Raw genomic sequence first — 22,913 nt, 5'->3', positions numbered from 1 at the left:
ATCCACTGCTCGGCGTTTCGGCAACCATCACCAGCAGCATGTGTGCCGGATTCGTCGGTTGCGAGACAGACTAGCCTCGCCAGTTCATCTGCGGCTGGCTGCCCAGTCCTCCTGTGTCTGTCGGTCCAGCAAAGCCACCACCACCCACCTGCTAGCCACCTTCTATCCACCCGACCCGCTTGGGTTTTGCATCCTTTCTCTCCCTCTCTACTCCGGAACAGGAACTGTACATTTGGTCATCAGTTTACAAAAAATTCAGACTCACCTTACTACCTGGACTATCTGCATTTCGGCTGAAAGAATTCACCTGTAAAATATAGACCTGCATTTCCTTTTCTTTTCTATTTCTACCTACATGGTTGTTAGTCAACTGAAGTGAACATGGCTGTTAGTCAACTGAAGCAATTTACAGATCCCAGTCAAAACTCAAAAATCAAAACTCGAGAGGGACATGACCAGCAACCACATGGAACATGTGTTGCTCATTCACTGTCACTTGTTCCTTCCAATCACCACTTCACAATTCCTTTTACTGCACCTACCGCTTCCCACCCACACACAGACACATGATATAATACAACAAGTTAACAACCAAGCAAATAAAATAGCAATCACCAACAAGTTGCCTACGATGATGCATGGAATCTCTCCCATCCCCACGTGGCCCAACACGCACTACACCCATTCACCGACACAAAAAAACCGCCAATAAAAAGAGATTTATCCAACTGCAATCAGGGGGCAAGAAAAGAAACCACACCCGCATGCCAATACCACAAACAGTTGAGTAAAGAGTGCAAAAACCTTGATGCCTTGCCTTCTCAAACAGTCTCTGCAAAACCATACAAAACAGACGTGCATTCGTCTGGTTCCACTTCCATCCAGCAGGATCAACCAGTAGCTTTCGCTCCCAGACCCAGCTTCTGACTGACTTCGCCTCAGCTAGCATACATATTACACTACTCTGTTTTTCTTTTTGAGATTCATGCCACATGCCAACTAGTTGCCTTTACATCACACAAGCTAGTTCCTGTGGCAAATGTTGCTGCCTCAAAACTCACCAGCAGACTGCAAGTGCATCATGTACTCCCACCACCGACACATACCCTGACATTATCATGAGCAGGCCAACATTTTTGCGGCCGTGTCCAAACAGAAAGCACTCTTCATCACAGGGTTTCTGGGGGAGATTGAGTCTGCCCACTCTCAAGCAGCATGCTGCGGCTGCAGTAAGACCTGGTCGTGCTCGATGAGGAATGCAGGGACCTCATGTCACCGCTGTAAGGGACCAGCTCGGTCCGGTGATGGGTGCCACACTTGCTGCTCCTGGGATAAAAGCCCCCCTCTGCGTCTTCCATGCCCTCGCCAAAGCTGCCGTTCCCCGGATCCAGCCTCTCCGAGAGCATCCTCAAAACCTGCCTGATGGATGGCCTCTGCCGCCCTTCTCTCTGGGTGCACCATTGCACAATGCTGACCACGAGATGCAGCTGGTCCACGTCAACAGCAGCCCTGATCCTTGGGTCTACAATTTCAGGAGAGATCACTCCAGACGAAAGGTGCATCTGTGCCCACTCAACCAAGTTCTTGTTGTCTTGTATTGCTCTCCGTCCAGTCACAAGCTCCAAAAGAAGCACGCCGTAGCTGTATATATCACTCTTCTCTGTCAACTCTTGAGTAACCACATATTCAGGGTCCATGTACCCTGCAGTTGATTCATTATAAGAGACAGATGAGCGAGCTTATCAGTAATCAATAGCTAGTCTGCAGCCTTTCCTGGATGTGTTCACTAAAGTACTGAAGTCATAGTGGTAAGGAGTACTTATTTTTCACCTAAGCTGCAATGCATTACCTATCAACGCTTTTCCATTTCTTATGTAGATTTTGAGGACAACTAACTGAGCAAGAAAGCAAACTGTTCTGTTCTATAGTTTCTCTAACTGATTCACATTGCAAGAGCTCACCTGGGGTTCCTCGTATATCCGTGTTCACAGCTTCAAAGCTGATCGCTCCAGTTCTTGATGCATGTGCAAGGCCAAAATCAGCAACCTAAGTAGAAGAGTGAGGAAAACTTCAGCAAGCATTAACCATGACTTATAAAGGTTACAACGGTGCATCACAAGACCATACCTTTGCAACAAAATGCTCATCCAAAAGAATATTGCTCGATTTGATGTCTCTATGGCAGAGTGGAGGGTTACAAAAGAAATGGAGATACTCCTGAAACAAGAGGACATGAAAATCACCCAAAAAAATGCAGTGCAACTGTGTAATTCATATAAAATGAAGTTGTTCACACACAATCATTTATAAAAGGAACCAATGAAACGTAGCTCACAGAACTCCAGGATAGAATGCATGATGCAGGCTAGCAGTTCCAACTGTGAAGCATGAAGTATGGTCCAAGGAAGTCTCAAAAAGACAAATAGAGTCGTAAATGCAGCACCAGTAAATGCTATCATCCCTTTATCATGTACGGGCGGGCCTATACCAGGCGCAGGCGCGCCCGCGATGTCCGCCGCGCGGCTGAGCGTGCGGGATCGGCCCTGAGTGGCTAAGTTTAGGAAGTTAGATTAGCGGTTGCTAATCCCTAATATTAGGGAGTGCCTTCCAAATTCGGTTAGCCCTTGGCTATTTATACTTGTAATCTGGAGACAAATAAGGGGAAGTCAAGAAATTATCTTAACCTTCCTCTTCCCTGTTAAGCCTGCGGTAGAGGGGTATAACCTCACCAGAGAAGACGGCCGACGGCTACGAGCTACGTAGCCGCGGTCCGGCAAGCCAAGGGTTTGGCGCCCTTGACAACCTGGTATCACGGTCACGTCGATCCTCGCCTTCCCGCTCCGCTCAATCATCCACAGCAGCCGCCCACCATGACAGCCCCCCACCATCGCCCCAATCGGCCGCTGGTTCCGCCGCGCCGCCGCCAGCCATGAGTGAGCCAACCATCGCCGATGTGCTGGAGTCCCTGAAGTCCCTAACCGCCGAGCTGACTGCCATGAAGGTAGACATGGCGGCTCTGAAGGACAAATCCGCCTCATCGTCAGACAGCGGCATCGGCCGCCGCCCGGAAGATCCGCGCGACCTTGATCGCCCCCCAGGTTCCAAAAATTGGACTTCCCGCGCTACGACGGCAAGTCCGATCCGATGCTCTTCATCAACAAATGCGAATCGTACTTCTGTCAGCAGCGCACCATGGCCGAGGAACGCGTGTGGATGGCCTCTTACCATCTGGAGGACGTCGCGCAGCTCTGGTACGTCCAGCTCCAGGAAGACGAAGGCACGCCGACATGGGGGCACTTCAAGGACCTCCTCAATCTGCGGTTTGGGCCTCCCCTCCAGGCGGCACCCCTGTTCGAGTTGGCAGAATGCCGGCGGACCGGAACCGTGGAGGAATACGCCAATCGGTTCCAGGCCCTCCTGCCGCGTGCCGGCCGCCTGGAAGAGGCGCAGCGGGTCCAACTCTTCACTGGCGGCCTCTTGCCACCCCTCAGCCACGCCGTCCGCATCCACAATCCGGCGACGCTCGGGGCTGCCATGAGCCTCGCGCGCCAGGTGGAGTTGATGGAGGCCGATCGGCCGGCGCCGCCCCCGCCTCGGGCGCCCGCGCGGGGTCTCCTCCCAGCGCCCGCAACCCGGGCCGCCTTGCCACCGCCCCAGCAGCCGCTGGCGCTACCTGCGCCCCCGGGGGCCGCCCAGCAGGGCCGCGGCGAGGGCAACCAGCGCCGCCTCACACCGGAGGAGATGGCGGAACGGCGTCGTCTGGGCCTCTGTTTTAATTGCAACGAGAAATATTCCCGTGGCCACAATCGCTTTTGCAGGCGCATCTTCTTCTTGGAGGGGGTGGAGATCGACGACGGCACGGACACCGCCGGTGAGACTGAGCCTGAGGCCGAGGCGCCCTGCTTTTCCCTTCAGGCAGTGGCAGGGGTTCCCGTGGCAGGCACTATGCAGATCGCCGTGGTTCTGGGTGCCGCGTCCCTCGTCGCCCTCCTGGACTCCGGCAGCACGCACAACTTCATCTCCGAAGCGGCGGCGAGACGCTCCGGACTGCCCCTCCGCCAACGACCCCGTCTCACCGCCTTGGTCGCCAATGGCGAGCGGGTCACCTGTGCCGGCGTCATCCGCGACGCGCCCCTGCTCATCGACGGCGCGGCGTTTCCGGCCGACCTCTACGTCATGCCGCTGGCCGGGTACGACGTCGTCCTCGGTACCCGGTGGCTCGGCGCGTTGGGCCCCATCGTTTGGGACCTCGGCAACCGGCGCATGACTTTCCAGCATCAGGGACGTCCTGTCTCCTGGACCGGCATCGGCAGCCCTTCGGTGCCGACCTTGGGCGCCACCACAGCGCCGGACTCCCTCCTCGAGGCGCTGCTGCTCTCGTTTGGGGGGCTCTTCGCGGACCCCGTCGGTCTGCCCCCCAAACGCGCGCACGACCACCGCATCACGCTCAAGCCCGATGCCCAGCCGGTGGCCGTCCGCCCCTACCGGTACCCCGCTGCGCACAAAGACGAGTTGGAGCGGCAGTGTGCCGCTATGATCGAGCAGGGGATCGTCCGCTGCAGCGAGTCGCCGTTCTCGTCGCCCGTCCTCCTCGTCAAGAAGCCCGATGGTTCGTGGCGCTTCTGCGTCGACTACCGGGCGCTCAACGCGCTCACCGTCAAGGACGCCTTTCTGATTCCGGTGGTCGACGAGCTCCTCGACGAGCTCCATGGTGCCAAGTTCTTCACCAAGCTCGGCCTCCGGTCCGGGTATCACCAGGTGCGCATGCGCCCGGAGGACGTCCACAAGACGGCGTTCCGCACCCACGACGGCCTGTACGAGTTCTTGGTGATGGCGTTCGAGCTGTGCAACGCCCCGGCGACATTCCAAGCACTGATGAACGACGTCCTCCGCCCGTTCCTGCGCCGCTTCGTCTTGGTATTTTTTGACGATATTTTGATTTACAACACCACGTGGGCTGATCATCTTCGACATCTCCGGGCCGTGCTGGAAGAGCTTCGCCGTCATCAGCTGTTCGTCAAGCGCACCAAGTGTTCCTTTGGTGCCTCCTCCGTCTCCTACCTCGGCCATGTCATCTCCGCGGCAGGCGTGGCCATGGACCCGGCCAAGGTGCAGGCTGTCCATGAGTGGCCGGTCCCCCGCTCACCCAGGGCGGTGCGCGGTTTTCTCGGCCTCGCTGGGTACTACCGCAAGTTCGTACACCATTACGGGACGGTCGCGGCTCCGCTGATGGCTCTTCTCAAGAAGGAGGGTTTCACCTGGGACGACGCGGCGGCCGCGGCATTCTCAGCACTCAAGGCCGCCGTCACGTCCGCCCCCGTCCTCGCCATGCCCGACTTCGCCAAGCTGTTCACCATCGAGTGCGACGCGTCGACGTTCGACTTCGGCGCGGTCCTGGTCCAGGAGGGCCACCCGGTGGCTTTCTTCAGCCGGCCTGTGGCGCCTCGCCACCGCTCGCTGGCCGCCTACGAGCGCGAACTTATCGGTCTCGTTCAGGCCGTGCGGCACTGGCGTCCGTACCTGTGGGGGCGGCGCTTCATCGTCAAGACCGACCACTACAGCCTCAAATACCTCCTCGACCAGCGCCTCGCCACGATCCCTCAGCACCACTGGGTCGGCAAACTTCTGGGCTTCGACTTCTCGGTGGAGTACCGGTCGGGCGCCACCAACGTCGTCGCCGACGCCCTCTCTCGCCGTGATAATGACGAAGGCGAGGTGCTGGCCATTTCGGCGCCCCGCTTCGACTTCATCGAGCGCCTACGCCACGCTCAGGCCACGGACCCCGCCCTGATCGCCATCCACGAGGACGTTCGGGCGGCCACCCGCGCGGCTCCCTGGACGCTGGTGGACGGCATGGTCGCCTTCGACGGCCGCCCGTACATCCCCCCGGCATCACCCTTACTTCAGGAGATCGTGGCCGCGGTCCACAACGACGGCCATGAGGGCATGCACCGCACCCTCCACCGGCTCCGGCGGGATTTTCATTTTCCCCACATGCGTCGTTTGGTGCAGGACTTCGTGAAGGCGTGCGCCACCTGCCAGCAGTACAAGTCCGATCACCTCCGACCGGCCGGTCTACTTCAACCTTTGCCGGTACCGTCGGCGGTGTGGGCGGACATCGGCATCGATTTCATTGAGGCACTGCCCAAGGTGCAGGGCAAGACGGTCATCCTCTCCGTCGTGGACCGTTTCAGCAAATATTGCCACTTCGTTCCGCTCGCGCACCCCTACACCGCGGAGGCCGTCGCCCAAGCTTTCTTCGCCGACATCGTTCACCTCCATGGCGTACCGCAGTCCATCGTCTCAGACCGCGATCCGGTGTTCACTTCGGCGTTCTGGCAGGAGCTTATGCGGCTCACTGGGACGAAGCTGTACATGTCGTCTGCCTTTCACCCGCAGACGGACGGCCAGACTGAGGCCGCCAATCGGGTCATCGTCATGTACCTGCGCTGCTTCACCGGCGACCGCCCCCGACAGTGGCTCCGCTGGCTGCCCTGGGCCGAGTACACCTACAACACCGCCTACCAGTCATCTCTCCGCGACACGCCGTTTCGGGTGGTTTATGGCCGGGACCCACCGTCCATCCGTTCTTATGAGCCCGGCGAGACTCGGGTCGCTGCGGTGGCTCAGGAGATGGAGGAGCGCTCTGCCTTCCTCGACGACGTCCGCTATCGCCTGGAACAGGCGCAGGCGGCCCAGAAACGCGTCTATGACCAGCACCACAGGCCGGTCTCCTTCCAGGTCGGTGACTGGGCGCTTCTTCGCCTTCGGCAGAGGGCAGCAGCGTCCCTCCCACGCTCAGCTACGGGGAAGCTGAAGCCGCGGCACGTAGGGCCATACCAGGTCACAGAGCTCATCAATGAGGTGGCTGTGCGGCTCCAGCTGCCTTCCGGTGCCCGCCTCCACGATGTGTTCCACGTCGACGTCCTCAAGAAGTTCGTTGGCACCCCGCCGGCCGCCCCACCGCTGCTACCACCACTCCTGCACGGCGCTGTGGTACCTGCCCCGGCCAAGGTGCTCCGAGCAAGGCTGGCCCGGGATGTGCGCCAGGTGCTTGTGGAATGGCAGGGTGAGCCACCGGAGTCGGCTACATGGGAGGACCTGGAGGACTTCCGCGCCCGGTTCCCTTCATTTCAGCTCGAGGACGAGCTGGATTTCGAGGCGGAGAGAGATGTCATGTACGGGCGGGCCTATACCAGGCGCAGGCGCGCCCGCGATGTCCGCCGCGCGGCTGAGCGTGCGGGATCGGCCCTGAGTGGCTAAGTTTAGGAAGTTAGATTAGCGGTTGCTAATCCCTAATATTAGGGAGTGCCTTCCAAATTCGGTTAGCCCTTGGCTATTTATACTTGTAATCTGGAGACAAATAAGGGGAAGTCAAGAAATTATCTTAACCTTCCTCTTCCCTGTTAAGCCTGCGGTAGAGGGGTATAACCTCACCGGAGAAGACGACCGACGGCTACGAGCTACGTAGCCGCGGTCCGGCCAGCCAAGGGTTTGGCGCCCTTGACACCCTTCAATACCACAAAACTACCCTTATACTTCTTCAGAACCTCAGGGAAAACACAATAGCTTAAAATAATATTGCAGCAGAGCACATATATGAGCTGGAAAATATGTGTCTATGATTCTATTCAGCAACCTTACATTGATATAACCATAAAAGATGTGCATGTCCCATATTAGTAAAGTACCAGCAATATTTTCCCGAGTCATATAAGGATGGCTAACTTTCAGAAGGGAGGGGGAGCTATTGGTTCCAGTTCAGGAGATAGCTATGGAGGTCGTGCCAGCAACGGGTGGCGATTTAGTCATAGGATAAGTGGCTAAGCCTAGTGCCACTTTTGTTATCTCATTCAAATGAAACCTTGTAATAATTAATTGGAACTGTATCCATCAGATGATTTAAAAAGGCTGAACTCGTCTTCCATTTTTTTTTTAAAGATTGGCCAATACTAATTTCTGAATGCTACTGGAGTGTCACAGCTAGTATTATGGATCAAACCAGTTTTATTTTTTTTTGAGGAGGGGGGGGGGGGGGGGGGGGGGAGGCAGCACTATCACATAACAGTGACAGTTATTGATTCAATTTTCAAAACAAGACTTCAAGACAAGGGCCATTCTTTGCGAAGGGGTGCAAAATGCTTCATATAGTACAGCGTGCACACACCAAGGAATTATTTCTTTTATTGATTTTCAAATAGGATTTTCAGATATGGGGCATCACCCAGAAATATCTTAAACCACTGTCCAGAATTCGATACAGTGATAAGGCATCTCAGCAACTTAATGGCATTTATATTGATGGTCTGGACCTGGATGATTGCTCTTGGTGAAAGGAGGGAGGACAGATGCGCAGCTAGATTTGATGCTACTGGCCATGGTTAGTTATGTTGTTCTCATGAGAAATTCAGTGCGAACTGTAGTCTAGTCTCCTAGCTCGATGCTTTTATTCCAGATACTGTATGCCATTTTAGTGGGTATAGTTAACATCAAGCAAGCAAGAACAAAGAAACTAAGGAAAAGTGTTTTGAGCTTCAAGATAAACCCAATTAGATAAAACAAGTCAAATACTGTAGTTACTAAAACACATTGACAGACAACTTGAGCCGTGATTGGTTGAACACTAAAGGCATAAAGAATACTTTCCAGTGTTTTGACTAAAAAGCACGGACAAAATACAAGGCATGTAGCAGTTCAATTTGCAGTGGCGAACTTACCAGAGCATTGGCCACGTCCATTGCAATCTGTAGCCTTGTCTGCCAGCTTAACGGCTTCCTTCCAGATGCTGCAGTATTTCAAATAAGAACACATAAGAGAAGTTCAAATATATGTTTTGCACATAGACAAGATTTGAAACAAATGAGAACACACAGTGCAGGTGATCTTTTAGACTTCCGTTCGCCATGTATTCATACACAAGAAACCTGAAAGGTTCAAATGTAAGCCCTCATGTCACAACATATTACTTAGAATACGCAATGATGATAAGGAAATAACATTACCTTTCTTTCTTTTCAATACAGAAGCCCTTGAGGGTCACGAGATGGCGATGATGCAACCTAGCCAAGAGTTCCATTTCTCTACAGAACTCTTCTTCAGCTTGTTTTGAAACCTTATCCATCCTTTTCACCGCAGCTATAGAGCCATCATTGAATTGAGCTTTACAGACAGTTCCAAATCCTCCCTTTCCAATAACTGTGCTGAAATTATCCGTTGCTTTCATTGTTTCTTTGTAGCTGTACCTTTGGAACATTGGTGATTGGCCTGAACAAGGTAAACAGAGTGGTTTGGATCAAAGACAAAGGTAAAATAAGACAGTCTGCTTGTTTTTTTCTTTCTCTACCATACAATAGGTTCAGCAAAAGTAGATCAGTCAATGCTCGACATTAGATATAACAGACAGTTTTTGTTATTATTTGTTAGTGCTTCCTGCAACAAGCTTGATGCCCATGGCAACATTACATAAGAACTGGAAAATAATGAGCTTATCAGTTTACAATATACATGAATGATGAGACAGCGAACGCACAGACAATCATAGCTTATGTAGAAAGGAAGCATGTTCACAAACCATCGGGGCATCTCCAGGATTGATTGTGGTGAAATGTGTTATCTGGATTCCGAGCAGGAAATTCAGCATTCTTCAATTCCCTGCTCTTTCTACGAATCAGGACCACTAAGACGATTTGCAGCAGCACAGCAAGCAATATAACACCGATTCCTATCGCTGGAATAACTGTAATCCTGTAGTGTTGCTGATGTTTCTGTGGAAGACTCTTGATATTTGGAGCCGGAGAATCAACAGTGACATTTGGAGAGGATGCTGGGGTCGATGTGACAGATGCTGGTCCTGGTGTGCTCCCAGAGTTAGACAAAAATCACAGGGTGTGGGTGGTCAAGAATTGAACATAGTCAAAATGCAGTATAACAGTAACAATACCTGGAAATGTGGTGATTCCCTGGACACCAAAGAAGCACTTGACGATATCTTCGTATGAAAGAATACCCTCTTGAGTCGCAAGCGTTACAAAAACCGCGTTGCGGCACACGCTCAGGCCAACATTATCGTCTGAACCGATGAGGCGATGGAGGTACACGATGCCATAATTCAAGCAAGTCTTACAGGTGATATCCAGCGACAGAGGGCCCCTGCAGCTTCCGATAACGTCGTTGAAGTTTGGGGACTGCATCATCTCCAGCACGGTATCCCGCCCAGCGCACTGATACGAGACCCTTATCTTGGGTCCCAGCCCGCAGAAGACATCGGCGTCGGTGGGGATCCCCCGCAGCTTGAACGTCTCGGACACCGAGCTGAGACAGATCTCCGCAAAGGCAGGAGGGACCCCCAGCCTGCCGGTGGCATTGGCGTAGCGAGCAATGGAAATGGCAACGAACGCATTGATGTAGCGGCAGCATGCCGCCCGCTGGGTCGGATCAGAGCAGGCAGCCGCAGCTAATGTGAAGTTTGCCCAGCTAAAATCCAGAGGGCAATCTGTGGAAGAAGAAAGGAAATCGCTGCTTTTAGTAAGGGCCTAATGATAGGTAAGGTATAGGACACGCACAAATTGGGTAAAATCAATGTTTACTGCCCCACTGCCTTATCGCCTCCGTTGGGCAATCCGCATTGACTCAACTACAAGGTCAGCGAGGGGGGTAAAATGTGTGGTTTTTCCTATAAAGATGCTGTTTTTATGCGATCGTCCAGCATAGGAGCTCATAGCAAGCTCGTCCTAGGATGAATCAAATCGGACACATACGAGTAGCATGGAAAAGCAAGTGCGGGTCACTATGTAGATCATATACATCCTACAATAACCATTGCATTCTGATCCCCAAACATCCAGGAACAAACACTATCACGGGAGGATCACAAACAGTGCGATTTATTCATCATATGCAACGCAATAGATGAGGAGAGAAGGAAGGGGCTGACCTCCGACGGCGGTTGCTGCGGGGCTCGGGGAGAAGAAGAGAGGGGAGGAGGCGAAAAGCGATAGGATGAGTAGCAGGGGAACGGGGGAGGACCAGCGGCGTAGGGGCAGCGCCGGCATTTGGAGGCGGCGCGGGGGAGTGGAGCGGGGAGGCGACGGAGTGGAGTGGAGAGTGGAGTGGGGAAGGGGACGAAGAGGGGTTTTGGATCGCTGGGGCGGCGACTGGTGCGATCGACAATGATTTGTTTTTCGCGTTGCTTCCGGCGTACGAGTAGTAGAGTAGACCGCGGGCGGTGGATGTCGTGTGGTGGCTCACCCCCTCCCCTGGGGTTCTGTAGCGTCGCCCACCACCCTAGGCACGGCAGCCTGCCCTGCTGCTCCCCTCCCCTCCGTCACAGCCTCATTCACAGCTCACGTGAGGACATGAGGCTGCCTTTCTTGCTCACTGCTCCGCATCAAGTTCAGCGAGCCGTCGTGTCTAATTTATATGAGTAATTTGTTAGAAGAAAAAAAATACTATACCATCAAATTCCAACTCTACACAATGACTTATAATGGCAATCCACGAGTACACTCTACACAAAAAAATAGTACTCCTACTCATACTTGGCGTATCATGTCTGTTTTCTTCTTCTCTTCTTCCTAAAAAAGTGTCTACCATCAAATTCCAACCAACCATTTGCACACAATTTATAAGGGTGATAATTATTGGGAGTTGATGCGGAAGTTTTGTTGGTCTTTTTAACTCCGTAGAAATAATGTGACATTAAAAAATTACACTCCTTTGTAAGTTATTTTCGGAGCAATCTATTGGGCACGTTTAGAGTACCTTGCAGGAGAGCAATACACTGTACTAACTTCTAAAGTGGGCTTGTCATGTGTCGGAGATTAGATGCTATGGTTGTGGAGATCTTCGTCAGACAAGGATGGTTGTCTTTTTAAGAGGAATCGATGTCTAAGTAGCCGCTCATTCGCTTGTTTTAAAAAAAAAAAAACATACGGAGGCCAGAACTTAATGAGGATTGGTTTTGTGCAAGACTATTATAGGGGTCAGAATAAAAATCTAATTTTTATAAAATAAAACACTTAATTTAGAGAAAGGGATGCATTATACCTAGGATAACAAGCTAATCAACATGTTCGTTTGGCTGTAGCTTGTCGTAAACGATCGTAAATTTTCAGCCGGAACAGTATTTTTCTCTCACACAAACTAGCCAGCAGTACTTCTTCACGAACCAGCAACGATACGAACCAGCCAACCGAACAGGCTGTATATAGACCGAAGAACGGAAGATGGCACAAAGAATCGCTTCAAAAGTAGCGGAGAAATTTGGAAAGGGAAGATTTGATGGAGGGTACAGACAAGTCAGTGGCGGAGGTGTTGATCAGGAAATTACTAAAAGTGAAGAAGGTGAGGGGAGATGGTGGTGGGTGTGGAGTGCAGAGATAGGAAGCAGAGAGGAGAATTGAAGGGGAAGGAATTCCAACGCCTGCGTTATTTTCTTTATACACACTTTCGTCGATTATCACCGAAAAAAAAACATCACCATTCAAATCTAAAAAATATGAGCACCGACATTTAAATCAAGTACTTAAATTCGAATGAATAGATTCTGCCACAGGACATAACAAGCTGAGCTACACTCAACTCATAGTGCAATGACACGGTGTTATTTGAGCACTTTGTTAGTTACGGTGAGAATTTAAGACCAGTTAGTGGTCACCGATGCAAGCAGACAACAACCTAATTTGAATACTATTCCTACTACTCGTGCTCTGGTTTAGTGTGAGAGAAAAATACTATTCCAGATTATAATCCACGATCGTATAACAAACGAATGACACATTCAGAAAGGAACAGTGCAGAGGAGAGGAGAGGAGACGGAGGAACAAGAAGATGATACGTACGTACGAGGAGGATGATGCGTGATGACAGATACGTACACCTGCTTGCAGGGAGTACTTGAGTCTGGACTGTAGTTGCATTATACAGTATATTGCATCAAAGATGAGAGGCTCCCCACTGATTGGATCTAATTAGGGAGGGCTATTTTGTCTTTTTTTGAAAATTTTACAGAGTAACTTCACATAAATCAGTTTAATTTCGTATGTGAAAATTTCCTACGTTCCAGTCTAATTTCGTTAAAATTCTTACGTCACAGTATCTTCACATAAAACCAGTCTAATTTGGTTAAAGTTCTTACGCTCCAAGCACGGCCTTCCCTCATAATCCGAGGCTCATACGAACAAATGTAGCGCTAGATTGTACTACAACACTGTTGGAACTATCCTAATCAGCCTGTTCGTTTGGTTGTGGCTTGTCATAAACGATCGTAAATTTCCAGTCGGAACAGTATTTTTCTCTCACACAAACCAGCCAACAGTACTTCTTTACGAACCAGTAACGAAACGAACTAGCCAACCAAACAGGCTAAATAAGATTGTGTACAGAGTACAGAATCAATGCAAACTGCTTGCTTCTTACTGCTACAACCTCAACCTGTAATAGGACGATACGGTAGAGGATTAGAATGACAGGGGATATGATCGAGGCGCCTGCTGCTTGTAAGCTTCTTTTGTTCGGCAGATCATCAGCGCTGCACATGCATGCCATCCGTCTCCGTTGGCTTCGCTGAAAAGCCATGCTAAAAAATACTGTTAACTAATTTATTGTGAGAGAAAAATACTATTCTATAACTGATGAGTTGGAGCGAAAAAGGGCAGCAGAGCAGTGTCAGCAGCACGCTGCCCCTACCCAACATACACCCCACCAAGGCACTAGAATATATATGTTTGCTTGCTGTTGTCGTTTCTCCCTCTGCCCTTGCTACCCTGAACTGAATACATATAATTCCGGAATGAATTGAATCTACCCGGCCCTGAATCTGATCACACGCATATATGACTATACATCGTCTGATCTTTGCCTCTTGGGTTAGTGCCGGTTTAGTTCCCAAAATTTTACAAAATTTTTCAAGATTTTCCATCATATTAAATCTTTGTACGCATGCATGAAGCATTAAATATAAATAAAAAATAAAACTAATCCTGTCTCCTGGACCGGCATCGGCAGCCCTTCGGTGCCGACCTTGGGCGCCACCACAGCGCCGGACTCCCTCCTCGAGGCGCTGCTGCTCTCGTTTGGGGGGCTCTTCGCGGACCCCGTCGGTCTGCCCCCCAAACGCGCGCACGACCACCGCATCACGCTCAAGCCCGATGCCCAGCCGGTGGCCGTCCGCCCCTACCGGTACCCCGCTGCGCACAAAGACGAGTTGGAGCGGCAGTGTGCCGCTATGATCGAGCAGGGGATCGTCCGCCGCAGCGAGTCGCCGTTCTCGTCGCCCGTCCTCCTCGTCAAGAAGCCCGATGGTTCGTGGCGCTTCTGCGTCGACTACCGGGCGCTCAACGCGCTCACCGTCAAGGACGCCTTTCCGATTCCGGTGGTCGACGAGCTCCTCGACGAGCTCCATGGTGCCAAGTTCTTCACCAAGCTGGACCTCCGGTCCGGGTATCACCAGGTGCGCATGCGCCCGGAGGACGTCCACAAGACGGCGTTCCGCACCCACGACGGCCTGTACGAGTTCTTGGTGATGGCGTTCGAGCTGTGCAACGCCCCGGCGACATTCCAAGCACTGATGAACGACGTCCTCCGCCCGTTCCTGCGCCGCTTCGTCTTGGTATTTTTTGACGATATTTTGATTTACAACACCACGTGGGCTGATCATCTTCGACATCTCCGGGCCGTGCTGGAAGAGCTTCGCCGTCATCAGCTGTTCGTCAAGCGCACCAAGTGTTCCTTTGGTGCCTCCTCCGTCTCCTACCTCGGCCATGTCATCTCCGCGGCAGGCGTGGCCATGGACCCGGCCAAGGTGCAGGCTGTCCATGAGTGGCCGGTCCCCCCGCTCACCCAGGGCGGTGCGCGGTTTTCTCGGCCTCGCTGGGTACTACCGCAAGTTCGTACACCATTACGGGACGGTCGCGGCTCCGCTGATGGCTCTTCTCAAGAAGGAGGGTTTCACCTGGGACGACGCGGCGGCCGCGGCATTCTCAGCACTCAAGGCCGCCGTCACGTCCGCCCCCGTCCTCGCCATGCCCGACTTCGCCAAGCTGTTCACCATCGAGTGCGACGCGTCGACGTTCGACTTCGGCGCGGTCCTGGTCCAGGAGGGCCACCCGGTGGCTTTCTTCAGCCGGCCTGTGGCGCCTCGCCACCGCTCGCTGGCCGCCTACGAGCGCGAACTTATCGGTCTCGTTCAGGCCGTGCGGCACTGGCGTCCGTACCTGTGGGGGCGGCGCTTCATCGTCAAGACCGACCACTACAGCCTCAAATACCTCCTCGACCAGCGCCTCGCCACGATCCCTCAGCACCACTGGGTCGGCAAACTTCTGGGCTTCGACTTCTCGGTGGAGTACCGGTCGGGCGCCACCAACGTCGTCGCCGACGCCCTCTCTCGCCGTGATAATGACGAAGGCGAGGTGCTGGCCATTTCGGCGCCCCGCTTCGACTTCATCGAGCGCCTACGCCACGCTCAGGCCACGGACCCCGCCCTGATCGCCATCCACGAGGACGTTCGGGCGGCCACCCGCGCGGCTCCCTGGACGCTGGTGGACGGCATGGTCGCCTTCGACGGCCGCCCGTACATCCCCCCGGCATCACCCTTACTTCAGGAGATCGTGGCCGCGGTCCACAACGACGGCCATGAGGGCATGCACCGCACCCTCCACCGGCTCCGGCGGGATTTTCATTTTCCCCACATGCGTCGTTTGGTGCAGGGACTTTTCGTGAAGGCGTGCGCCACCTGCCAGCAGTACAAGTCCGATCACCTCCGACCGGCCGGTCTACTTCAACCTTTGCCGGTACCGTCGGCGGTGTGGGCGGACATCGGCATCGATTTCATTGAGGCACTGCCCAAGGTGCAGGGCAAGACGGTCATCCTCTCCGTCGTGGACCGTTTTCAGCAAATATTGCCACTTCGTTCCGCTCGCGCACCCCCTACACCGCGGAGGCCGTCGCCCAAGCTTTCTTCGCCGACATCGTTCACCTCCATGGCGTACCGCAGTCCATCGTCTCAGACCGCGATCCGGTGTTCACTTCGGCGTTCTGGCAGGAGCTTATGCGGCTCACTGGGACGAAGCTGTACATGTCGTCTGCCTTTCACCCGCAGACGGACGGCCAGACTGAGGCCGCCAATCGGGTCATCGTCATGTACCTGCGCTGCTTCACCGGCGACCGCCCCCGACAGTGGCTCCGCTGGCTGCCCTGGGCCGAGTACACCTACAACACCGCCTACCAGTCATCTCTCCGCGACACGCCGTTTCGGGTGGTTTATGGCCGGGACCCACCGTCCATCCGTTCTTATGAGCCCGGCGAGACTCGGGTCGCTGCGGTGGCTCAGGAGATGGAGGAGCGCTCTGCCTTCCTCGACGACGTCCGCTATCGCCTGGAACAGGCGCAGGCGGCCCAGAAACGCGTCTATGACCAGCACCACAGGCCGGTCTCCTTCCAGGTCGGTGACTGGGCGCTTCTTCGCCTTCGGCAGAGGGCAGCAGCGTCCCTCCCACGCTCAGCTACGGGGAAGCTGAAGCCGCGGCACGTAGGGCCATACCAGGTCACAGAGCTCATCAATGAGGTGGCTGTGCGGCTCCAGCTGCCTTCCGGTGCCCGCCTCCACGATGTGTTCCACGTCGACGTCCTCAAGAAGTTCGTTGGCACCCCGCCGGCCGCCCCACCGCTGCTACCACCACTCCTGCACGGCGCTGTGGTACCTGCCCCGGCCAAGGTGCTCCGAGCAAGGCTGGCCCGGGATGTGCGCCAGGTGCTTGTGGAATGGCAGGGTGAGCCACCGGAGTCGGCTACATGGGAGGACCTGGAGGACTTCCGCGCCCGGTTCCCTTCATTTCAGCTCGAGGACGAGCTGGATTTCGAGGCGGAGAGAGATGTCATGTACGGGCGGGCCTATACCAGGCGCAGGCGCGCCCGCGATGTCCGCCGCGCGGCTGAGCGTGCGGGATCGGCCCTGAGTGGCTAAGTTTAGGAAGTTAGATTAGCGGTTGCTAATCCCTAATATTAGGGAGTGCCTTCCAAATTCGGTTAGCCCTTGGCTATTTATACTTGTAATCTGGAGACAAATAAGGGGAAGTCAAGAAATTATCTTAACCTTCCTCTTCCCTGTTAAGCCTGCGGTAGAGGGGTATAACCTCACCGGAGAAGACGACCGACGGCTACGAGCTACGTAGCCGCGGTCCGGCCAGCCAAGGGTTTGGCGCCCTTGACACCCTTCAATACCACAAAACTACCCTTATACTTCTTCAGAACCTCAGGGAAAACACAATAGCTTAAAATAATATTGCAGCAGAGCACATATATGAGCTGGAAAATATGTGTCTATGATTCTATTCAGCAACCTTACATTGATATAACCATAAAAGATGTGCATGTCCCATATTAGTAAAGTACCAGCAATATTTTCCCGAGTCATATAAGGATGGCTAACTTTCAGAAGGGAGGGGGAGCTATTGGTTCCAGTTCAGGAGATAGCTATGGAGGTCGTGCCAGCAACGGGTGGCGATTTAGTCATAGGATAAGTGGCTAAGCCTAGTGCCACTTTTGTTATCTCATTCAAATGAAACCTTGTAATAATTAATTGGAACTGTATCCATCAGATGATTTAAAAAGGCTGAACTCGTCTTCCATTTTTTTTTTAAAGATTGGCCAATACTAATTTCTGAATGCTACTGGAGTGTCACAGCTAGTATTATGGATCAAACCAGTTTTATTTTTTTTTGAGGAGGGGGGGGGGGGGGGGGGGGGAGGCAGCACTATCACATAACAGTGACAGTTATTGATTCAATTTTCAAAACAAGACTTCAAGACAAGGGCCATTCTTTGCGAAGGGGTGCAAAATGCTTCATATAGTACAGCGTGCACACACCAAGGAATTATTTCTTTTATTGATTTTCAAATAGGATTTTCAGATATGGGGCATCACCCAGAAATATCTTAAACCACTGTCCAGAATTCGATACAGTGATAAGGCATCTCAGCAACTTAATGGCATTTATATTGATGGTCTGGACCTGGATGATTGCTCTTGGTGAAAGGAGGGAGGACAGATGCGCAGCTAGATTTGATGCTACTGGCCATGGTTAGTTATGTTGTTCTCATGAGAAATTCAGTGCGAACTGTAGTCTAGTCTCCTAGCTCGATGCTTTTATTCCAGATACTGTATGCCATTTTAGTGGGTATAGTTAACATCAAGCAAGCAAGAACAAAGAAACTAAGGAAAAGTGTTTTGAGCTTCAAGATAAACCCAATTAGATAAAACAAGTCAAATACTGTAGTTACTAAAACACATTGACAGACAACTTGAGCCGTGATTGGTTGAACACTAAAGGCATAAAGAATACTTTCCAGTGTTTTGACTAAAAAGCACGGACAAAATACAAGGCATGTAGCAGTTCAATTTGCAGTGGCGAACTTACCAGAGCATTGGCCACGTCCATTGCAATCTGTAGCCTTGTCTGCCAGCTTAACGGCTTCCTTCCAGATGCTGCAGTATTTCAAATAAGAACACATAAGAGAAGTTCAAATATATGTTTTGCACATAGACAAGATTTGAAACAAATGAGAACACACAGTGCAGGTGATCTTTTAGACTTCCGTTCGCCATGTATTCATACACAAGAAACCTGAAAGGTTCAAATGTAAGCCCTCATGTCACAACATATTACTTAGAATACGCAATGATGATAAGGAAATAACATTACCTTTCTTTCTTTTCAATACAGAAGCCCTTGAGGGTCACGAGATGGCGATGATGCAACCTAGCCAAGAGTTCCATTTCTCTACAGAACTCTTCTTCAGCTTGTTTTGAAACCTTATCCATCCTTTTCACCGCAGCTATAGAGCCATCATTGAATTGAGCTTTACAGACAGTTCCAAATCCTCCCTTTCCAATAACTGTGCTGAAATTATCCGTTGCTTTCATTGTTTCTTTGTAGCTGTACCTTTGGAACATTGGTGATTGGCCTGAACAAGGTAAACAGAGTGGTTTGGATCAAAGACAAAGGTAAAATAAGACAGTCTGCTTGTTTTTTTCTTTCTCTACCATACAATAGGTTCAGCAAAAGTAGATCAGTCAATGCTCGACATTAGATATAACAGACAGTTTTTGTTATTATTTGTTAGTGCTTCCTGCAACAAGCTTGATGCCCATGGCAACATTACATAAGAACTGGAAAATAATGAGCTTATCAGTTTACAATATACATGAATGATGAGACAGCGAACGCACAGACAATCATAGCTTATGTAGAAAGGAAGCATGTTCACAAACCATCGGGGCATCTCCAGGATTGATTGTGGTGAAATGTGTTATCTGGATTCCGAGCAGGAAATTCAGCATTCTTCAATTCCCTGCTCTTTCTACGAATCAGGACCACTAAGACGATTTGCAGCAGCACAGCAAGCAATATAACACCGATTCCTATCGCTGGAATAACTGTAATCCTGTAGTGTTGCTGATGTTTCTGTGGAAGACTCTTGATATTTGGAGCCGGAGAATCAACAGTGACATTTGGAGAGGATGCTGGGGTCGATGTGACAGATGCTGGTCCTGGTGTGCTCCCAGAGTTAGACAAAAATCACAGGGTGTGGGTGGTCAAGAATTGAACATAGTCAAAATGCAGTATAACAGTAACAATACCTGGAAATGTGGTGATTCCCTGGACACCAAAGAAGCACTTGACGATATCTTCGTATGAAAGAATACCCTCTTGAGTCGCAAGCGTTACAAAAACCGCGTTGCGGCACACGCTCAGGCCAACATTATCGTCTGAACCGATGAGGCGATGGAGGTACACGATGCCATAATTCAAGCAAGTCTTACAGGTGATATCCAGCGACAGAGGGCCCCTGCAGCTTCCGATAACGTCGTTGAAGTTTGGGGACTGCATCATCTCCAGCACGGTATCCCGCCCAGCGCACTGATACGAGACCCTTATCTTGGGTCCCAGCCCGCAGAAGACATCGGCGTCGGTGGGGATCCCCCGCAGCTTGAACGTCTCGGACACCGAGCTGAGACAGATCTCCGCAAAGGCAGGAGGGACCCCCAGCCTGCCGGTGGCATTGGCGTAGCGAGCAATGGAAATGGCAACGAACGCATTGATGTAGCGGCAGCATGCCGCCCGCTGGGTCGGATCAGAGCAGGCAGCCGCAGCTAATGTGAAGTTTGCCCAGCTAAAATCCAGAGGGCAATCTGTGGAAGAAGAAAGGAAATCGCTGCTTTTAGTAAGGGCCTAATGATAGGTAAGGTATAGGACACGCACAAATTGGGTAAAATCAATGTTTACTGCCCCACTGCCTTATCGCCTCCGTTGGGCAATCCGCATTGACTCAACTACAAGGTCAGCGAGGGGGGTAAAATGTGTGGTTTTTCCTATAAAGATGCTGTTTTTATGCGATCGTCCAGCATAGGAGCTCATAGCAAGCTCGTCCTAGGATGAATCAAATCGGACACATACGAGTAGCATGGAAAAGCAAGTGCGGGTCACTATGTAGATCATATACATCCTACAATAACCATTGCATTCTGATCCCCAAACATCCAGGAACAAACACTATCACGGGAGGATCACAAACAGTGCGATTTATTCATCATATGCAACGCAATAGATGAGGAGAGAAGGAAGGGGCTGACCTCCGACGGCGGTTGCTGCGGGGCTCGGGGAGAAGAAGAGAGGGGAGGAGGCGAAAAGCGATAGGATGAGTAGCAGGGGAACGGGGGAGGACCAGCGGCGTAGGGGCAGCGCCGGCATTTGGAGGCGGCGCGGGGGAGTGGAGCGGGGAGGCGACGGAGTGGAGTGGAGAGTGGAGTGGGGAAGGGGACGAAGAGGGGTTTTGGATCGCTGGGGCGGCGACTGGTGCGATCGACAATGATTTGTTTTTCGCGTTGCTTCCGGCGTACGAGTAGTAGAGTAGACCGCGGGCGGTGGATGTCGTGTGGTGGCTCACCCCCTCCCCTGGGGTTCTGTAGCGTCGCCCACCACCCTAGGCACGGCAGCCTGCCCTGCTGCTCCCCTCCCCTCCGTCACAGCCTCATTCACAGCTCACGTGAGGACATGAGGCTGCCTTTCTTGCTCACTGCTCCGCATCAAGTTCAGCGAGCCGTCGTGTCTAATTTATATGAGTAATTTGTTAGAAGAAAAAAAATACTATACCATCAAATTCCAACTCTACACAATGACTTATAATGGCAATCCACGAGTACACTCTACACAAAAAAATAGTACTCCTACTCATACTTGGCGTATCATGTCTGTTTTCTTCTTCTCTTCTTCCTAAAAAAGTGTCTACCATCAAATTCCAACCAACCATTTGCACACAATTTATAAGGGTGATAATTATTGGGAGTTGATGCGGAAGTTTTGTTGGTCTTTTTAACTCCGTAGAAATAATGTGACATTAAAAAATTACACTCCTTTGTAAGTTATTTTCGGAGCAATCTATTGGGCACGTTTAGAGTACCTTGCAGGAGAGCAATACACTGTACTAACTTCTAAAGTGGGCTTGTCATGTGTCGGAGATTAGATGCTATGGTTGTGGAGATCTTCGTCAGACAAGGATGGTTGTCTTTTTAAGAGGAATCGATGTCTAAGTAGCCGCTCATTCGCTTGTTTTAAAAAAAAAAAAACATACGGAGGCCAGAACTTAATGAGGATTGGTTTTGTGCAAGACTATTATAGGGGTCAGAATAAAAATCTAATTTTTATAAAATAAAACACTTAATTTAGAGAAAGGGATGCATTATACCTAGGATAACAAGCTAATCAACATGTTCGTTTGGCTGTAGCTTGTCGTAAACGATCGTAAATTTTCAGCCGGAACAGTATTTTTCTCTCACACAAACTAGCCAGCAGTACTTCTTCACGAACCAGCAACGATACGAACCAGCCAACCGAACAGGCTGTATATAGACCGAAGAACGGAAGATGGCACAAAGAATCGCTTCAAAAGTAGCGGAGAAATTTGGAAAGGGAAGATTTGATGGAGGGTACAGACAAGTCAGTGGCGGAGGTGTTGATCAGGAAATTACTAAAAGTGAAGAAGGTGAGGGGAGATGGTGGTGGGTGTGGAGTGCAGAGATAGGAAGCAGAGAGGAGAATTGAAGGGGAAGGAATTCCAACGCCTGCGTTATTTTCTTTATACACACTTTCGTCGATTATCACCGAAAAAAAAACATCACCATTCAAATCTAAAAAATATGAGCACCGACATTTAAATCAAGTACTTAAATTCGAATGAATAGATTCTGCCACAGGACATAACAAGCTGAGCTACACTCAACTCATAGTGCAATGACACGGTGTTATTTGAGCACTTTGTTAGTTACGGTGAGAATTTAAGACCAGTTAGTGGTCACCGATGCAAGCAGACAACAACCTAATTTGAATACTATTCCTACTACTCGTGCTCTGGTTTAGTGTGAGAGAAAAATACTATTCCAGATTATAATCCACGATCGTATAACAAACGAATGACACATTCAGAAAGGAACAGTGCAGAGGAGAGGAGAGGAGACGGAGGAACAAGAAGATGATACGTACGTACGAGGAGGATGATGCGTGATGACAGATACGTACACCTGCTTGCAGGGAGTACTTGAGTCTGGACTGTAGTTGCATTATACAGTATATTGCATCAAAGATGAGAGGCTCCCCACTGATTGGATCTAATTAGGGAGGGCTATTTTGTCTTTTTTTGAAAATTTTACAGAGTAACTTCACATAAATCAGTTTAATTTCGTATGTGAAAATTTCCTACGTTCCAGTCTAATTTCGTTAAAATTCTTACGTCACAGTATCTTCACATAAAACCAGTCTAATTTGGTTAAAGTTCTTACGCTCCAAGCACGGCCTTCCCTCATAATCCGAGGCTCATACGAACAAATGTAGCGCTAGATTGTACTACAACACTGTTGGAAC

General features: G+C 51.2%; 2 protein-coding genes and 1 pseudogene across 2 annotated transcripts; all 3 read right to left on the bottom strand.

Annotated features, from left to right (window-relative positions):
- Nucleotides 1-183: 183 nt before the first annotated feature.
- Nucleotides 184-11,138, bottom strand: LOC136498107 (probable receptor-like protein kinase At1g49730). The gene is made up of 9 exons (XM_066494045.1): nt 10,934-11,138; nt 9,941-10,492; nt 9,572-9,850; nt 9,003-9,264; nt 8,872-8,924; nt 8,718-8,785; nt 2,128-2,217; nt 1,962-2,046; nt 184-1,702 (listed from the first exon to the last, which is right to left on the bottom strand). Exons 1-9 carry the CDS (start codon nt 11,049-11,051, stop codon nt 1,170-1,172), a joined length of 2,040 nt encoding a protein of 679 aa, XP_066350142.1. The 5' UTR covers nt 11,052-11,138; the 3' UTR covers nt 184-1,169.
- A 2,288-nt stretch (nt 11,139-13,426) lies between these two features.
- Nucleotides 13,427-15,547, bottom strand: LOC136496280 (uncharacterized; annotated as a pseudogene).
- A 2,502-nt stretch (nt 15,548-18,049) lies between these two features.
- Nucleotides 18,050-20,834, bottom strand: LOC136498487 (probable receptor-like protein kinase At1g49730). Its single transcript, XM_066494410.1, has 6 exons — nt 20,630-20,834; nt 19,637-20,188; nt 19,268-19,546; nt 18,699-18,960; nt 18,568-18,620; nt 18,050-18,481 (listed from the first exon to the last, which is right to left on the bottom strand). Exons 1-6 carry the CDS (start codon nt 20,745-20,747, stop codon nt 18,354-18,356), a joined length of 1,392 nt encoding a protein of 463 aa, XP_066350507.1. The 5' UTR covers nt 20,748-20,834; the 3' UTR covers nt 18,050-18,353.
- Between the last annotated feature and the right edge of the window lie 2,079 nt (nt 20,835-22,913).

This window comes from Miscanthus floridulus, chromosome 12, assembly GCF_019320115.1.
Source record: "Miscanthus floridulus cultivar M001 chromosome 12, ASM1932011v1, whole genome shotgun sequence".
NCBI lineage: Eukaryota > Viridiplantae > Streptophyta > Magnoliopsida > Poales > Poaceae > Miscanthus > Miscanthus floridulus.
This window is presented reverse-complemented; position numbering and strand designations above follow the sequence as displayed.